At 37.7% G+C, this 19,095-nt stretch overlaps 1 protein-coding gene across 1 annotated transcript in view; it reads left to right on the top strand.

Moving 5' to 3' along the window:
• Positions 1–15,157, top strand: part of DPH5 (diphthamide biosynthesis 5) — a 52,487-nt gene extending 37,330 nt beyond the window's left edge. Inside the window, exons 4-7 of the mRNA XM_006882451.1 lie at positions 5,429–5,549; positions 11,692–11,731; positions 13,298–13,401; positions 14,913–15,157. Coding sequence (XP_006882513.1) covers positions 5,429–5,549; positions 11,692–11,731; positions 13,298–13,401; positions 14,913–15,136 — 489 coding nt within the window. The 3' untranslated portion in view covers positions 15,137–15,157. The remainder of the gene's footprint in view (positions 1–5,428; positions 5,550–11,691; positions 11,732–13,297; positions 13,402–14,912) is intronic.
• Positions 15,158–19,095: the final 3,938 nt, after the last annotated feature.

Below are 19,095 nucleotides of genomic sequence, written 5' to 3'. Positions count from 1 at the left end.
AATAACCGATGATAATGGAAATGGCAGTGACAAAATCAAACATTGTACTAATGCTGCAAGTAAAAGATTAAAAGTTCTGAAAAGCAGAGATGTCACTTTGATGACTACAGTGCATCTAACTTGAGCTGTGGTCTTGATAGTCACTACTAATGCATGCAAGTACTCAACAAGAAGGAGGAGAGAAGCATTGATATATTCAAACTGTGCTTTCAGTGAAGAATGTTGAATACCTCATGGACTGCCAGAAGAATAAATAATCTTAGTAGAAATACAATCAGATTGCTCCTTAACAGCAAGGATGATGAGACTTAGCTTGCTTTCTTTGAACATGTTCATCAGAGAAGCCCTGTCGTATGGAGACATGTTTGGATTTGGCCAAGTAAAGGGTCAGCAGGAATGAGGGAACGCATCATCAAAATGGATTGACAAAATAGCCACAACTCTGGACTCAGCCATAACAACAAAGATGGTACATGGCAGGGTAATATTTTGTTCTGTTAAATTTAAGATCGCCATGATCTTAAACAATAAGCTGTACCTTCAGCTACAAACTTCATTCTCATTTTGCTAGATTGCCTAAATAATCTAGATTGCCCTCATCAATCTCTTCTGATTTTGCTCTTTCTTTCCTTGTTTTTCATGATATTAACAGCTTTAAAAAGTAACTAACAACCAGTATATTTTGTCAGATGCCATTCAGTTTGGATTTATCTGATATTTTCTCCTTATTAGACTAGAGTAAGAATTTGGGAAAGATTATCACAGATTGAATAGTGTTCTTTTCATTACATCATATAGTGTCAATGTTTTTTAAGCTTCATCACCTTGTTAAGGTGGTATTTGCCTGATTTCTCCACTGGAAAGCTAATATTGTTCACTTTCCTATAATAAGCAATTTCAGAGAATGGAAAGTCATCAAGTATAGCCCAACTGGAAGAATAGATATCTACATATATTATTTGGAACTCTGTAAAGAAGACTTGGCCCTTCACTCTATTTAATTAATTTCTTTACTCAGTTTATTTATATCTGTGTGGACTTAAGGATTTTAGTTTTATTTATCATTCACCACTGTCATTTTATTGCTAAAATTATTCAAGCTTAGACCATTGAAAGCTCTTGAAGATAGACTCTCTTTTTTAACATTTTCCCATTGAGATCTATATCTATATCTATATCTATCTATCTATCATCTATCTATCATCTATCTATCTATCTATCTATCTATCTATCTATCTATCTATCATCTATCTATCTATCTATCTTTATCTTTATCTTTGTAAGTAAAAGCTAATACTTACCCTGGAAGATTGAGAAATGTCTCTTCAGAATGTTAACATGATAGGCATTTTGAGGATGAACTTGGCATCATGTAGATTAGTTTGGAGACCGGTAAGGTAGTTCAGAAAAATGGCTTTGAGGGTTTGAACTAAGGTGGTGGGGTGGATGTAGTCAATTTTCTTGATGAATTATAGAGCTGAAATTGACAGGAATTGGATTTTGTCAAGATGTCAGGAGTTAGAGGTACATTTAGAGGCAAGTCAGGTATACTTAGCTATTTCTGGAGAATTGCTTAATGCCATTTTAAATGTTACCCCACTTCCCATTTCTCTTATTTTATTCATACCATCTCATTCTTCCCTTATGCTCAACTTCCCAGTCTAAACCTTGCCCATATTTTCAGGTCCACTTTATAGACTTTGTTCAGAATCTGCATCTTGGTGCTCCCAAGTGAGAGAATGCTGAACTCTTTTGTGGTATTTATCATCTATATATCACAGTTGATCTGAATGTTTACTGTCTTAATGTGTATCTTCTCACATCAGCTAGATGGTTTTATACATAATTATTGGGTCATTTAAAGTCCAATTTCCATTTGTTTGTCTTTAGTAGATTCAAAACATTCACATAGATGAACTGCGTTCCCAAATTCTATGTAAGTTACTCCAAATTTGGATCTTTTTTTTTTTTTAAAAGGGGGGCTTGTATTTAGCTACTGTTTTCTTAGAAAGCAGATGTTGTGTTTTATTTTGTTGTTAAGATTTTCTTGGTATTTTGGGGGAAAATAATCATTGCACAAAGGCTTGCATTGTAAGACAGTTCAGTGCATAGACTTCTGCACCACCCTTCATTCTCGTCAGTGTGTGATGTTGCTCCAGTTGCTTTTTATCACTTACTGGTAGGACCTTGATTGTGAAACACAAAGGACTGGTCCTTCTGTTCTTTGAGGTATGACATCTAAATGGTGAAATGGTTTGCATAATGCTCTAGGACTCTTTGAAGAAGTTTGCATCACAGCCACAGAAATGGTTACAGTTTATAAATCAGGGTCCTAGAAAGCATTGCTTATGTGAGAATTTCTTTAAACCTCAGACTTAGACAATTCAAAGAAGCTTTTACACAGAATGCTTTAGTGTTTATATGTGACTGGCATCTCAAGTCTCCTTTGAATGGTCTGTCCCTTTCTCTTTGGATAAAGCATGTAGTTAGTGACTTCTGTGACTGTATTTCTATGACGCAGCATATGTAAGGCCAATTTAAAGTACTTATGTGTAATTGCATACATCATTTTCCTTCAGTAGTTTTCACTCAAGGTCTTTTTACTAAGAAAATGCTAATATTTCGAAATCTGATAAGGGAAGCAAAAAGTCATTTTCGAAATATAAACAGTTGAACTTGTCAGAATGAAATCATAAGTGAAGTTCAAATAGTTTCAAATATTTGGTAATGTTTTTTAGTTTATTCCCAAAAAGGAAAACAGATGGATTGTAGCAGGACACGTCATTTTAGAATATTTTGATAGCATTACTATAAACATCATTATTACTACATCATCAAATCTCTTGACATTTATTCAATCTTTACGTAGGGTACTTCTAGGCACTTCTGACATTTTATGTGGCCAAATCCTTTAAACCCATAGTTTTAGGTTTATAGTTATTTGTTCCATTTTGTAGGGATTTTCTTTTGAGAGGTGAAGGTTACTTGGCTTGTCCATGATCACCCACTTAGTAAGTAATTGCCTTCACTGAAGTTTACACAAGAATGCATTTCCATGATGGTCAACTCAGTGCTTCGCTTGTTACTTTATACCTGTGCCTAGCCTAGTGCCTGCCATATAATGGATGATCAATAATAAATAATTGCTCGCTGCTCCCTGAATGACACCCTCCATGGGGTGGTGGGATGGTGGAGGGGGAAACGAGACAGCAGATGGCTGCTCCCATCGCAGCAGCAGCGCTGCCGTCTGTCTTCTCTAGCAGACAGACCTCAGAAGGGCCTCAGAAGCTGGTGTTTTCGGTATGTTTGTGCTTGTTTTATGGCAAATTGTCATCCACATGAAGGAAAACTCTGATACGGTAAGAGTTGAAGGCAAAAGTGTCAGCAGAATGAATCAAGTCATATCATCCAAGTCACCTCAGTGGGGAGGTGAGGACGGCAGCTACAAGTACCCCCGAGAGGCTGAGCAGCTGGAAGAGAAAGACCAGCTGACCACGAAAACAGGATTAGTTCTACACGGAGCAGCTGGCTGGACGGGAGGAGAGGAGCTCAGAGTTCTAGAGTCACGACTGAGCAGTATCAGAAAGCTGTTGAGATGGAAGCAAAGTTCAAGTGGTATGATTATCATCCAGTCTGTGCTGACCTGCACGCCAGTATCCTCCAGTGTTACCATCAGAACACCCACCAGACCCTCAGCTGCACGGTGCTGGCCACCTAGTACAGGCACTGCTTCAACCAGGCCAAACAGAGCTTGATTGAAAAGGAAGGTAAACCAGCTTGGAAAATGAGCCCAGCTCCATCCACGGGAACTCCAGAGGTGGAACATTTCTTTTTCTCCTAATAAGAAAAAATTGAATGAGAACATCATTCTAGAGAAGGATCAGAGAGCTCATTCTGTGAAAGCAAATAGCAGTTTGATCAACAAGTTTGCAAATCCAAGGCTAAGGTCCGGGGTGGGTTATCAGCCCCATGTAGTGATCAAAATAGAAAGGACATTTCTGCCCTCCATTCTCATTTCTGCTGCCTGCACCCCACGAGTCTCTCCTAACCCAGCCCCCTGGCAGGGAGCATGTTTGGGGAGGGGGATGCACGGCAGGACAGAAGGGTGTGGGCTGTGGCACTTGGATTTACTGTCTGTTTGCCTCTAATTATGTAAGAGCTACTTAAAAGTTTTAACTTAAGGCAGTGGCCTTGCATGGAGGAAGACAAAAGAGAGAACCTGTTTTCATGAAATTGTGTTTATGATTGCAAGTGAAACGAGACCTTTTTCATCAATATGACGGCAACCTTGGCTTCTTCAGACCTCTTCTTTGTCATGAATAGTGACATCTGTACTTCCTTCGGTTTCAATAATATATATCTTTTCTGATAAAAATAAAATAAGTGATTGTTGGATGAATATGTCTCCCACAGAACAGTAACAATCACAGCAAACATTTGTATAGAGCTCACTATAGGCTATATTCTATTTTAAGCATTTACATGTATTAACTTATGCAATCCCTTTAACAACCTAAACCCACTTTTATTATATCCAGTTTATGATGCAGAAATTGAGGCACCCAGAGGTAAAGAAGTTTGCACAGTGTCACACAACTAATAGTAGAGAAATTTTGGAAGAATTGAGAAAGCTGTCATTTCTTAGGCAGGAATTTGTGATTATATGAATTGAACTCGCTTTGTTGAGGGAAAGGAGATCTGGGAATAGGTCCTCATCATTGAACAGAATTTCTGGGAGGGAACACAGAGACTCTTGTTAAATTAATGGGTATACATTTTGATGAATAGTTGTAGTAACTTGACAGTGTTTAAACTTTACTGAGATGACATGTTTTAAAGGAGCACTTCCTTAGAGGTAGCTCTGAATTGCTTTTTTTGTGTTACCAACGAGCTGTATGACCAAGGATTCCTGGTGGTGCAGTGGTTAAATACTCAGCTGCTGACTTAAAGGCCAGCACCTTGAAGTTTGAATCCATCATTTGCTCCATTGTTTGCAGGAGCGAACACCTGACAGTCCAGAGTCTTGTGATTCAGTAATTTTATTGGGTGCATGGCTAAATATTAGCTGCATTTATTCTCTGATTTATACTGAAATATTAGAAGTTTATAATTGAAAGGACCATCAGAACACAATCTGCAGTGAAGCAGAACTTTTATCACCTTTGTCGTATCAGATTTAATCTTCAACCCTTTTTAAATCTAATACTCTTTTATTTTATCTGAAAAGGTATTCAATTCAGTGGCATCTACTTCCTAAAAAACATGCCTCTGGAAACTATGTAACTTTGAGAAATGACTATAGTTATATAAAGGCTTCAAGTTTTTTGTTCATTGAGCCGTGCTCGACTCGACAGCATTCAACAGTGACAACATGTTTATGAAATAGTGAATTGTTAGATCACTGATTAATATCTTCATTTTCCCTTAGTTGTATAGGTTTGGAGAAACAGTTTCTATTGTGTTTTGGACAGACACTTGGAGACCAGAAAGCTTTTTTGACAAAGTGAAGAAGAACAGACAAAACGACATGCACACTTTATGTTTACTAGGTAAGGATTCTAGAGTTCCCCAAGTCACACTATGGAGTCATACTGTCATACTGTTCTCATTTTGATTTTGTGTTAAGGTAAAAGAAATACTTGGATTGGTAACTAGGTAGAGGAAAGAAAGGATAGTCTAGCTGTTTTCTGCATGCTCTTCTATACTTTTAGACGTTCATTTTCTGCTCTATCACTTCATTATTTCTGGCACCCACCACAGCTCAGAATGCGCCTTCTAACACCTTAGTAGATTGTCTCTAGTACTCCAAGTCTTACTTGTTTGTCCATCAAGATTCTTTTCCTGTCAGTTTTCTGAAATTCAGCAGTATGCTACATCATCCTGGGATTGTTCTTTGAATATTGCAGTTTTGATGCTATTAGAATGATGTGGTGATAGACTGAAAGAAACTGGAGAAATTACCTTACTCAAGTTTGTTTGACAGAGAAAGTCAAAACTTAAGCCACTGAATCCTCTTCCAAGACCACCAGCCAAGTGGTAGCAGAGCTGATAGAATCCAGTTAGTCTGTTATCCACAGCTTTTATTCACTGCACCATGCTTATCTCAATCATGTTTCCTACCTAGTATGGAAATATCTGGGACAGCTGTCTGAGTACTAAGATGATGGCACTGATGGCATTTCACACTGGCATGGGCTTGACTTTCAGAAGCACTGAAATTGTACTAATTAATATCTGCTAATCATTTTCTACGAGTAGATATATATTGACTTACTGATAGTGGTGTTAGTTCCTACTTACACAGTTATGTTGTAGTACTGGTATTAAAGTCTTCATCAGTAGCTGAAGAGCAAAACAGAGCTGACATCTTGATAACTTTGAAAATATACTATGTATTTAGTCAGAATATCAAATGCCAGAGATGCCACTTATTAACTGGAGACTTACTTTGAACATTCCTTAATATTTGCCTTTTATACTTATCACATAGGATGAATATGTATCATGAAGTTGGCAAGTAGTAGTGAAAGACCCCTTTTTAATGTTTTTGCATGAAGTTCTTAAGTTTCCACTCAGTAATTTAATTTCAAATCACTAAATGTTGGTTTTTGGGGCTCCTTTTGACCTAGAGTGGCTGGGATGAGAAGTTCTGACACCATTGGGATCATAAAACTTAAAGCATTCACTCTCTTATCCTTTACAGAAAAAAGTTGACCAACTTCGGATAGAATAAAATTTAACCCAATTTGGAACATTGTGCAACCCTTAAGTAAAATTTTTCCTGTTACTTTGAATTATTATTTTCTATTCTCAGTACCTTTGAATTATTTTGCTAACTTGGTTTTTTCTCTGCTTTATAACAACACAGATTTTGTTCTGCTCATTATTCTCTTCCTGATGTCTACAAGTCTGTACCTGTTCAGTAAATACATGTGGAAGTTAATTGGTGGACAAAAATAGTTTAAAAAATTTTCTTTAACTTGACCTTACTACCCTTTGGCAAGAAAATCTTTACCTTATCCTAGTTCAGTCAGCAGCATCTGTTAACAGATGCTGCCCTGGACGTGCTCACCAAGTTGTGCCAAGAAATCTGGAGAACGACCACTTGGCCAACTGACTGGAAGAGATCGATATTTGTTCCTATCCCAAAGAAAGGCGACCCAACCGAATGTGGAAACTACAGAACAATTTCACTGATTTCACATGCAAGCAAGATTTTACTGAGGATTATCCAAAAATGACTGGAACAGCACACCAACAGAGAACTACCAGAAGTCCAGGCTGGTTTCAGAAGGGGTCGTGGTACTAGAGATATTGTAGCTGATGTTAGATGGATCTTGGCTGAAAGCAGGGAATACCAGAGAAATGTCTATCTGTGTTTCATTGATTATGCAAAGGCATTTGACTGTGTAGATCATAACAAACTGTGGCTGACTCTGAGAAGAATGGGAATCCCAGAACACTTGATCGTTCTAATGCGAAACTTATACTTGGACCAGGAGGCAGTCGTCAGAACAGAGCAAGGGAACACTGCATGGTTCAAAATTGGGAAGGGCGTACGCCAGGGATGCATCCTATCTCCATACCTCTTCAACCTATATGCAGAACAGATTATCTGGGAGGCTGGGCTCTATGAGGAGAAATGTGGGGTCAGGATTGGTGGACGATTTATCAACAATCTGCGTTATGTGGATGACACAACTCTGCTTGCTGAAACTGAGGAGGACCTGAAGCACCTGCTGCAGAGTGTCAAGGACTGCAGCCTGCAATATGGATTGAGGCTCAATGTCAAGAAGACAAAGATTCTCACCACTGGACCAATCGGCAGCATCAGGATGGATGGTGAAGAGATTGAGATTGTACACAGCTTTAGTTTGCTTGGCTCCATAGTCAACAGTCTTGGCACCAGCAGCCAGGAAATTAAAAGGCGCATTGCCATGGGAAAGTCTGCTGTTAGGGACCTCTCCAAAGTGCTGAAGAGCAGTGGTGTCTCTCTGGAGACTAAGGTGCGTCTGATACAGGCCATAGTCTTCGCAATCACCTGTTATGCATCAGAGAGTTGGACAGTGACCAAGGAGGATAGAAGGAGAACTGATGCCTTTGAGCTGTGGTGCTGGAGAAGAGTACTGAGAATACCATGGACTGCTAGGAAAACAAATAGATTTGTCCTGGAGAGGGTTAAACCGGGTGGCTCCTTGGAGGCAAGGATTCTGAGGCTCCGTCTAACTTACTTCGGACATGTAGTGAGGAGAGACCGGTCCTTGGAGAGGGACATCATGCTTGGGAGGGTGGAGGGACGGCGCAGGAGAGGAAGGCCCTCTATGAGGTGGATTGATTCAGTGACTGGGATGGGAGTGTCAGAGACAGTGCGATTGGCACAGGACAGAGCGGAGTTTAGGGCTGTTGTACATAGGGTCGCTATGAGTCGCAGGCGACGGCACATAACAACAACAAAACAACAACAGTTCAGTCAGTTCCAGCTAGAATACATTCCTTTTATTCCTTTCACATTGCTACCTACCTAACTCTAGATCTTGCTTTTTCTAGGCCTGACAACATTTTTTTTTTTTTTTTTTGCTTATGCCTACATTTCATCATTAGCTACTGTAATACGGAGAGATGGAGAGGGACGGCTGTTATTTTTTAAAAAAAAAATCTCCCTACCCCCCTAGTTCACTTTTCTTTTTAAAAATATTTTTTCACTGTTGCACAATTTCCTATCTTTCCTCTTCCCCCCAGTCCACTTTGCTATACACCTCTCATTCTGGACTGTTGTCATGTAAATAATACCTAATTTGTATATTTACTTTAGACAGTTCTTTACTCATCTATTTCAATGCAGTGTTCATTATTTATCCCCTCTTTTCTTGGTTTATTTGTTGCACTGCGATTTTGTATTTGATAAATCTGCCTGCTGTTTATTTAGCTTTATAACTTTGCTCTTGAATTTTCCATGTGAAAGAGACTCTATCTCTCATTGCTGTGAAGTGGGAACCAGCCTCTACCTGACCCTCCAGCAGTTTTCTGAGGGAGGAAGTTTTCCATCTTTCTCCAACAGAGCCCCTGGTGGATTTGAACTGCCAGAGTCATGGCCCTTGGGTTGGCAGTGCAACTCCCGAGGGATTACACCAGCAGTGTCCTTGTGGATAGTCTCACAGTTTTATCACCCTTCAAACAAATGTTCTGTAAAGCACGTGTCAGTTGCGTGATGTGTCAGTTAAAAGCAGAGGTAGATAGATGGTCATTGTGGAATGATCACTGTTTAAAAGACTTGTTCCGGGCAGAGATAAAAACTCACGTAGCAGAGGGATTAAAAATAGGAACTCATTGCAGCTGAGACCCATGTGTATTACAATAGAACTGAGAAAGGATAGAAGAGTGTAAGCTTTTAAAACACAATATGGAGGAAAAAAAAATAAGAAGACTACTTGTTAATTTTTCTAAATGCAGCAAGGAGGCTCAAGCATTATTTATCTTTAGGGAAACTTTTAGATAGAGTAGTACAAAATCAATTAACAGGTTTGTGTTTATGAGCATTTGCTAAGAGTATTAAGTTAAAATCCAATTTGGAACTAATGTGTTACACACATGAAAGTCTAACAGACAGTGAAGTTCTATTGTATGGCGAGGCAGGAAGGACAGACCAGAACTTTGGCTTTTGAGCTCTCAAATTGCTGCCTCTCTTCCTGGCTTTGCTGGGAAGAGAAAAACAAGGTTAAACAATCTTTCTTGCTCCGTTAACAAAAGCAGGAACAAGTTGTAAATTATAGGATATCTTGATCCCACATTGTCTGTCAAAGATTTCATCATTTAAAAATGTTCATGATTTAAATTCGTATGTATTTGTTGAATGCTTGGTATGGGATTAGTACTGTAAGAATTACGGCAAATGAGCCAAAAAACACTATATATAAATAACGTATATGTATGAAATAGAGATTAATAAGCAGTAAAATTAGTTGCTTAGCTATTTTAAACAACTGAGAGCATTTGAGAGGAGATCAGTAAAGGCCTCATGAAGGAACTGGGAAATGAGTTGTTTAAGAGAATGTGTAGGATATTATGGGTAGTAGAAGAGCCACATGAACTAGTTTTTTTCAGTACACAGCTTTGAACTATTTACTCCATACCTTGCATTGTGCTAGGTCCTGGGCATGCTGAGAGAAATAGGATGTAGCTGTTCTTTTCCAAAAGCTTCAAGAGGATGTGGAGAGAGCGGGGAATAATTATAGCCTATGTAAGGAAAAGGAGCCTGGAGGTATAGTGTATTAAGTGTTGGCCTGTGAATTGAAGGTGGACAATCCACAATTAGCCAGCCACTCTGCAGAAGAAGAATGAGCCATCTTCTCTGTTATAGATTTACAGCCTTGGGAGCCCAGTAGAAGGCGACTGTGAGTCAGAATCTACTCCAAGACGGTTTACATGAAGAGGGAAGTACAAAGAAGAGGGAGTACAAAGACTGATCTGGTTGAAAACTTGATTAATGGGCTGATGCAGTCACATGTTCAATTAGTAGTCAGATTTTGTAGATAAAATAAAATAAAGGTTTGTAAAATAAAATAAGGTTTGGCAGTTTTAAATTAAGAATCTTACTCCCACAAATAACATTTCAGAATCTCAAGGTGACTGAATTAGTAAATGAATGATCATCTTGAACTTGAACAATACTTCCACAACTGATTCCACTTTAGACCATGTTTAGAAATAGATGCATGTGAGATTAATTTCTCCTACTCTTCCTAAGATAATGCTTTCTTTATATCTTTCATAAGGAAAACTTTTAATTGCTTAGCAAAGCTGCAGAAGATTGTCAGAGAGATCCCTCCACTGCACTGTATTTATTTTTTAAGAACAAACTTTGGCTGAACCATTTGTTTTCATTATGTAAAACAGGAAGCAGCTGTTGCTTTTGCAGTTGTATATTGAGTTCCTGTAAGGGCACACTGACTCTGCTTTTTCACCGTTTACCAAATAGTTCAATTAACTGTCAGTGATTATAATTGTAAAGGATCAAATGTGACTGACACTTAGACTCAGTTTTGTGAGAGCCTCATGTTCCTTCTTGTCCCTGTTGTGTGCTGCATACCAGGCATAGGATCTGACATGCAGATGATGCTTCATGAATACCTTTTAAATGTATGTTTGACATTAAAATGTTCGTGCATAACATGCATGTCTTAAGAAAAGGAAAGTGTCTTTCATAATGTAGTAAAACTTTTTCCCTGTTTGTTTTATACCTAATGGACACTTATAGTCTAATATCAGCAACACAGGTAAGATTAGAAGCGTTGTAAGATACTTTGTTTTGATTTTTTTTTTTTATTTATTTACTACCTAGTAAAACATTTTTTAAAAAATGTTTGTTTCAGATGTAAGCATAATATATCCCAATTTTTATTCATATGTCTTCCTTTCCAAAGGGAAAAAGAGGTTTTTTAGCTCTCAGGGTCCAGCTTTCATGTTTTCTTATTCGTGGCCTTTACACAACTATGAACTTTGATTCTTCTGTTCCCATAAAATGGTTCTATCGCAGTAGAAATGTTAGGGAGCAATGCCACAGATTCTCAGATGACCATTTTGCAGTTTGGGAAGAGTGCGTCCTTCAAAAAGTGACTCTTAGCTGCAGTGTACATAGAAGATTTTAGATAAATATTTCATTAAATCTAAAGATGTATTTTTCACTTCCTGCAGACATCAAAGTAAAGGAACAGTCTTTGGAAAATCTTATCAAGTAAGTTATTATGAGAATGCTTACATCTAAATTCCTTGAATAATTCTATTAAATTTCAGTTAAATGACTTCCGTTCTAAAGATTGCTGATAGTCAGCTTTAATCAACAATTAAAAATGAAGTATTTTTACTTTGACGCAATGGTAACCGCTATGAAAGAAGGAGCTCTGGTGGCTGAGTGGTAAGGAGTTAAGCTGACAACTCAGAAGACGCGTGATTCAGATCCACCAGTTTCTCTCAGTTCTCTCAGGAGAAAGATGGGCATTCTCCTCCCACGTGATTTCTTGCCTCTGAAAACTGGTAGCAGGTCAATTCTGAGTTGGTTCCAACTCAGCAATACAATGTAATAGAGTGAAAATAGCATTAGTTAGACCTATTAATTACTCAATAAATACCTGTGAACTGAATTAATGAATTAGAAGTTAGAAGATCTGGGATCAAGTCCCAAATCTATAACTAATGTGTGTCTCAGAGCACATCAATTCCACCTCAGAGCCCTTTTCTCCTCATTTGTATCATAAGAGTAATCCATTTTTGCTTGGAACAACATTGTTTAATATGAGTGTTACTCCCTTCATGTGATGAATAAGTACCTGAAATGTGTCTAATGCTGCTGTGGAAATGACTTTTGTTCTAATTCATTTAAAGCTAACAATTTAGTTATTGAAACGTTTTTAAATAGGTTTGAAACAAATTTGAGTTGTGAACCAGTTTACAAAACTGTTTTATGAAACTTAAATAAAGATTAATTCCAATAAAAATTTAGCTTCCAAATTACGATTTTCTCTAGGTATAAAATACATTCTGATTTCAAAGACTTTTAATCAAATATAGATACAAATTTCAGTAATTTTATATGACCCAATTTTGAAACTTTTTAAACATATTGAGCTTAAATATTAAAATTTTGCCTTTATTTTACTTTTTTCCCTGTTACTTCTAGAAAATAGCAAATTATGTTTGTGTCTCATGCTCTGTTTCTTTAACAGAATTCTTAACAAAATTTTGAGAGTCAGTAAAATAATTTTTATGGTTGTATTTATAAATAAACTTATGTAAACTCTATTTTTACTTTATTGTGAGGAACACCTAGTAGACTTTTGAGGCAGACAGAGTAAAATACCTATCTCACCATCTAAAATTTTCACTTCTTAAGCTCTTTAGTTTACTTACCCTAGAGAAAGAAGTGGAAAGAGGAACCTGTGCTTTCAATGTAGTAATAAAAGTGCACAGTATAGACCCGATTAAGCTAGTGCATAGACGAAATTGCCATTTCCATTGCATTTTTTTGCTAAGGCATGACTTTAAATTAAAGTAACTTTGTCTTAGAGATCCTGCAAAGATACCTTTAAAATGAGAGGACAACTGAAGTAGAATCATGAAAAATCCTAAGAAACTTTAAGATTAAACATTCTTTCCATGGATTAATTGAAAGAAGTTATCGTCTGAAAGCATCAAACAGAGTTTAAATTCTGGAACTTGAGTTTACCTAGGAGTGTAATCGTATTAACAGCTTACTATATAATTTTATGGCTAAGAACAGTGGCATCTAGTTTTATACTTACAGGGGAAGGAAGATCTATGAACCTCCTCAGTATATGAGCGTAAACCAAGCAGCTCAGCAGCTTCTGGAGATTGTTCAAAATGAAAGACTTCGAGGAGAAGAACCAGGTACTTAAGAACTTGCAAGGGCTCGAATATTCTTCTGCTGTTGTAGATGTGTAATAATAGAATCGATGTTACGCATATACACAGACATATCATCGGCACCACCACTACAGAGATAGTGCTTTTGGGGGTTGGTTTTGGTTTTAATTCTTTACTGTGATTTTAGTTAAAGTATACAGGGCAAATTAGTTTTCCATTCAATAATTTATGCATACCATACACATTATGGTTTATGTTCCCTACATAGCAACATTGTGTTTTTTATTCTTTGAAAGCTTTATCTTTGTTTACTAAAGGAATGTGTCAGGGATATGTCATTTCTCCATACTTTTCCAGTCAGTATGCTGAATAGATCATTTTTATGAAGAGGAATGGTATCAAGATTAGAGGAAGACTTATCAACAACATGCATTATGCAGCTGACACAAACATGCTCACTGAAACTGTGCAAGCATTTATTGCAGAAAGTCAAGGACTATAGCCTTTAATATGAATTGCATTTAAACATTAAGAAAACAAAGATTCTTACCAATAGGCCAATCAATAGACAGTATCAAGACAGATAAAGATTGAAGTTGTTAACAGTTTCATCTTGCCCACATCCACAATCAACACCCTTGGCACCAGCAGTCAGGAAATCAAAAGACAAGTTACATCGGGGAAAATCTGGTCAAGGACCATTCTAGAGTGCTAAAAAGCAACAATATCATTTGGAAACTAAGTTGTGCCTGGTCCAGGCTGTCATCTTCTCAGTTCCATCTGAGAGCTGGACAGTGAATAAATAAGGATGACAGAAGAAGAACTGATGCCTTTGAGTTGTGATGCAGGAGCGGAGTATTAAACACTCCATGGACTGCCAAGAGAACAAACCTGTCCTAGAGAGGGCAAAACTAATTTACTCCTTGGAGGCAAGAATTTTAAAACTCCATCTCACATACTTTGAGCATGTTGCCAGGAGAGAACCGTCCATGGAAAAGGACATCATGCTTAGAAGGTTAGAGGGTCAGTGCAGAAGAGAAAAACCCCGGATGAGATGGATTGATACAGTGATAGTGGCAGTGGTGTGTCAGAGACAGTGAGCTTGGGCTCAGGATAGGGCAAAGTTCAGAGTCACCGTTCATAGAGTTGCTATGAATCACAGTCAATGGTGACAGCACCTAACAACATTATCTCTTCAAAATATTAGAGCCATGAATATTTTGGAAAATAAACAACACCAGTACTTTTTTCTTTCTTTTTTTAAATAAAGCTTTGAATAAATGGTTAATTGATAATAATTAGCAGTTAACGAAATGTAAGATAAAGCATCTTCAAATGTACTTTATTTAAAAAATAGTTTGCATACAAAATTTACATACATTGTGTTTAGTTTATGTATTAATGTGTTTAGTTTATATATGAATGTGTTTCACACATTCCTCTATTCACATTATATTGGAATGGTTTACAGAATGATGTTGGAACAATATAGAGAATGACATGTAATTTTTTTTCCCTCTTTTTTAATTAAACAGCGATTACTGAGAAGACACTCTGTGTTGGCCTTGCCAGAGTTGGAGCTGAGGACCAGAAGATTGCAGCAGGCACTCTACAGCAGATGTGTACTGTGGATTTGGGAGGACCTTTACATTCCTTGATTATCACAGCAGGCAGTATGCATCCTCTGGAGACTGAGATGTTAAGTCTATTTTCCATATCAGAAGATACTGCAGAATCTCTAAGCATTAATGACCTTTGAACATAAACATTTTCTGTTGTCGTTATTTTTCTTATATAATATACTCATATTTGTGTAACAATTGTACAGGTCTTTTGTTTTGCCTAATAAGTATAAAACACATAACCAGGAAGAAAGAAGTTGACTCAACAATACTTGGTTTCCTGTGGCAGTGAGTTTTCCCCTATGATTTCATCAGCTTTTGCTGCTATTTGGCAGTTTTTCAGGACATGGACACATGGAGCAGACCAAACCGGAAATCTTGTAGATATATATACCCATAGATGGAATTTTTACTTAAAAAGCAGTTTATACTAAGTGGTTTGTTACTTACAGTCATAGACCACAACTTTGAAAGGTAATGGAAATGTGCATCACTTTGATTTAGCCAAAAATCCAAGCTTTAAAAAATAAAACATTGGTAACCATTCTTATATTGGTTTTATAATTTTCTTTTTTGAAAAAGAAGAAATCAGTTCTTCTGACTAAGGAGATTATTAATGCAAAGAAGCTCGGTGGGAAAAGTACATCTTGACTCGGCAGCCCTGCTCTCTTAAAGTGCAGCTGAGTACGTGACCCTTTTCTGAATTGCTTGTCTTATTTAGCTGACATCCAAATTATGTGGCTCATATTCTGCTGTATTTGGGAAGTTATGTAACTGTTGAATTATAAATGTTCAACCAACCATGTACAGTTGTTTGGATTTAAATAGCCTTTTCTGCATCCAACCTGACAAATGGAAACTTGCCAGCTACAAAGTACAAAATTAAGTTTGACGAGAACAGTTGATTTTTCAAGACTCATCCTGTTACTTATCTCAGATAATACTCCATTAATATATGCAGCTCATTGCCTTCTTCATTTGCATTTTAACTAGCACAATCATTTATTATCTTCTATAACTATAGAGTTTTATACATTTTGTCAGTTTGACACAGAATGAGCTTAGCTGTAGGCTAGTTCAAGGAGCACTGGTGACGTAGTGGGTAAGTACTTGGCTGCTATCTAAAATGTCATTGGTTCAAATTTACCAGCCTGCTCTGCAGGGAAAAGATGTCGCATTCTGTGTCAGTAAAGATTATGGACATTATGGAAAGCATAAAGTCCGTAATCTTTACAGAAACTGTTCTGCTCTGTCCTATAAAGCTGCTTTGTGGGTTAATATCCACAAAAGCGGGTTTACTTTACATGCTAGTTCAGTGAGTCTAGCTGAGTATTTCCATGACATGATCAGCTTATCTTTTTGTTTAGTAAGTTCTTTGGAATTTAGGTAGAGACATCCTTGGGCCATCAGGAATCAAGTTAATTCCTGGATTAAACAATCTGTGCCATACCTGAAAATCTGTACCACACTCAGGCTCATTGTTGAAGTCACTATACCAGTCTTCCCCCTCCGCCCCTTTTTCTTTATGATCTTGATGTCATCCCACAATTCATTTGATCTTGGGCTGTTAGTGTTTAATGCATCAAATCCACTCTTGATAATTTTACTTATTTAAGATAGAAGATATCTTCTAGATACATTATAGAAACATTCTGTTTGCAATCTTTGGGGCATAAAAAGAGGCAGAGCCAAAAACAGTTAAGGACTAGTTCTATAATACTGTTTTCTATGCTATTTATATTACTATCTTCTGTGGTATTAAGTTGGAAGCAGGACTGGCATCTACTTCCTAAACAACATGCCTCTGGGAACTCTGAGCTTTGATAAATGACAATAGTTATAGAAAAGTTTCAGGCCTTTTGTTCATAGGGTCACTATGAGTTGTGCTCAACTTGACGGCAATCAACAACATGGTATTGAAAGCAAACATTAAAAAAATTATAAAATTCTGGTTTGAATAATGGAAATATTTATAATCATGGGAAAAGGACTGAAATTGTCAATTATTTCGTCTTGCTTGGATCAAAAATCAACATCCTTGGTATATCAAAAATCAACATCCTTGGTATCAGCAGTCAGGAAATGAATTGCATTGGACAAGTTTGCAGTCAGGGACCCGTCCAAAATGCTGAAGAACAATAATGTCAGTTTGAAGACTAAGCTGTGCCTTAGGCCATGGTCTGTTCATTACTTGCTATGCACCAGAGAGCTAGAAAATGAATAAACGTGGCCAATAAAGAATTGATACCTTTGAGTTGTGTTGGAGAAGAGTACTGATGATCCTATTGTCTGCTAAAATAGATGTCTTGGAGAAAGTGCAGCGAGAGTGATCCTTGCAGGCAAAGATGGCAAGGCTTTTTCTCTCATACTTTGGGCATTTTGCAAGGAGAGATTATTCCTTGAAAAAGGACATTATCCTTGGGTTAGTGAAAGAGAGGAAGACTCCCCAACAGGATGCATTGACACAGTGACTGTAGCAATGCGCTCATGTCTATCAGTGATGGTGAGGGCGGCACAGGATAGGACAGAGCGCAGGTCTGTAGTTTATAGGGTTGCTGTGAGTTGTATTCAACTCAATGGCATCTAGTAACAAAAACCAGTTTCTAACGGGCAAAACCTGCCAGTTCTTCTGGATAATAAATATTTAAAGACACAAGAGATGAATCCTAGTGATTCCTAACAAACACCTGTGTTTCAGTAAGGCTCTAAGTGGGGGAAAGATGAGGCAGTCTGTACCCATAAAGATCAGAGATGCTATGGGGCAGTTCTATTCTGTTTAAAGAATAGTTTTGAGTTGGAATCTACTTATGAAAGGCAATAGATTTGGTTTCTTGGGAGAATAACCAAAAGCATGCTAAGAACCATGCATATATGGCTCTTCCTTTTTAGAAGGATTCCTCCTTTCTGCCTGGTGGGAGCAACCGGAACTCAAGAGAAAATTGAGGTCTTAACTGGCTTAAAATGTTAAAAACTGTGTGGTTGCCAGGGATGGAAGCAAGGGAGAGGAGTAAAAAGAGATCAGTTGGGTGAAGTTGTGTACTGTCAAGTTAGAACGAACCTCTAGTGGACTTTCCAGGGGGTTTTCATAGGCTGTAAACGGCACAGGAGGAGATCGCCCATCTTTCTCCTGTGGAGCAGCTGGTGGGTTCAAACTGCTTGCCTTTGGGTTGAAAGCACAACTCCTTACTACTAAGCCAGTAGAGGAAAAGCAATATATAAGGAGTTGATCAGATATTGTTACTAGTTACATTAATAAATTGTAATTAGTATACTGAAATAAAATGTAAAAATTATTTAAAAATCATATTATAAGTTTTAACTTTTTTTTTTTTTAAATTCTCAGTATGCGGTTCGTTTTTAAAAATGTTAGGGACTGGTTAGGCCGCTCACCTGCTAACTGCAAAAGTGGTTGATTCCAACCCAGCAGCTGTTCTGCGGGAGAAAAGGCATGGTGATCTGCTCGTGTCAAACTACACACTAGGAAACGCTGGCAGCAGTTCTTTGTCCTGTAGGGTCACCGAGAAGTAGCTCCCTCGCACATTGAGAGTGTCTGATAGCTATTGATTTTCTTCTGCAAGTTTAAATTTTTGTGTCCATTGTACATTGATTATGTACTGTAATGTGGATACTTGGAGAATATGGTATTCTGGATCATGATGACATTTTCTCAAGGTGGTCGGATTTGTCTTCCCAGACTATCATCCTCTTAGGTTAGGATGCAGTTTCTAATCTTAGTTGGCTATGGTTCGCTATCAGTTTACTTTTGACCAGAAACATGGGATTGTAGTTACTGAATTCTGTTGTTCCGTCTTGTACTTCTGTAATTGGGCCTGCATCCTGACCCTTGTGAGGAGAGAACATAAAGGGGAGGGGAGCAATGAGAGTTTGCTCTACCTTTTGAAATCATCACTTCACCAAAGAAAAATATCACTCCCTTGATTTGACTCTTGTGGGTTCCAATAGACGCTGGCCATCCCTGCAAGAGTTCCAGGGGTTTGGAGCTTAAGAGAGTGGATAAAAGGAGGAGGGTGAGATTCCCATACTCCTGAATGTTTTCTCATTCACTGTCTTCCAGTTGGATCTAACTTCAGTGACC

This window comes from Elephantulus edwardii, unplaced genomic scaffold, assembly GCF_000299155.1.
Source record: "Elephantulus edwardii isolate Elephantulus edwardi_28Jun2011 unplaced genomic scaffold, EleEdw1.0 scaffold00020, whole genome shotgun sequence".
In the NCBI taxonomy this organism is placed as follows: Eukaryota; Metazoa; Chordata; class Mammalia; order Macroscelidea; family Macroscelididae; genus Elephantulus; species Elephantulus edwardii.
The sequence above is the reverse complement of the archived record's forward strand: the minus strand, read 5'-3'. Positions and strand labels throughout refer to the sequence as shown.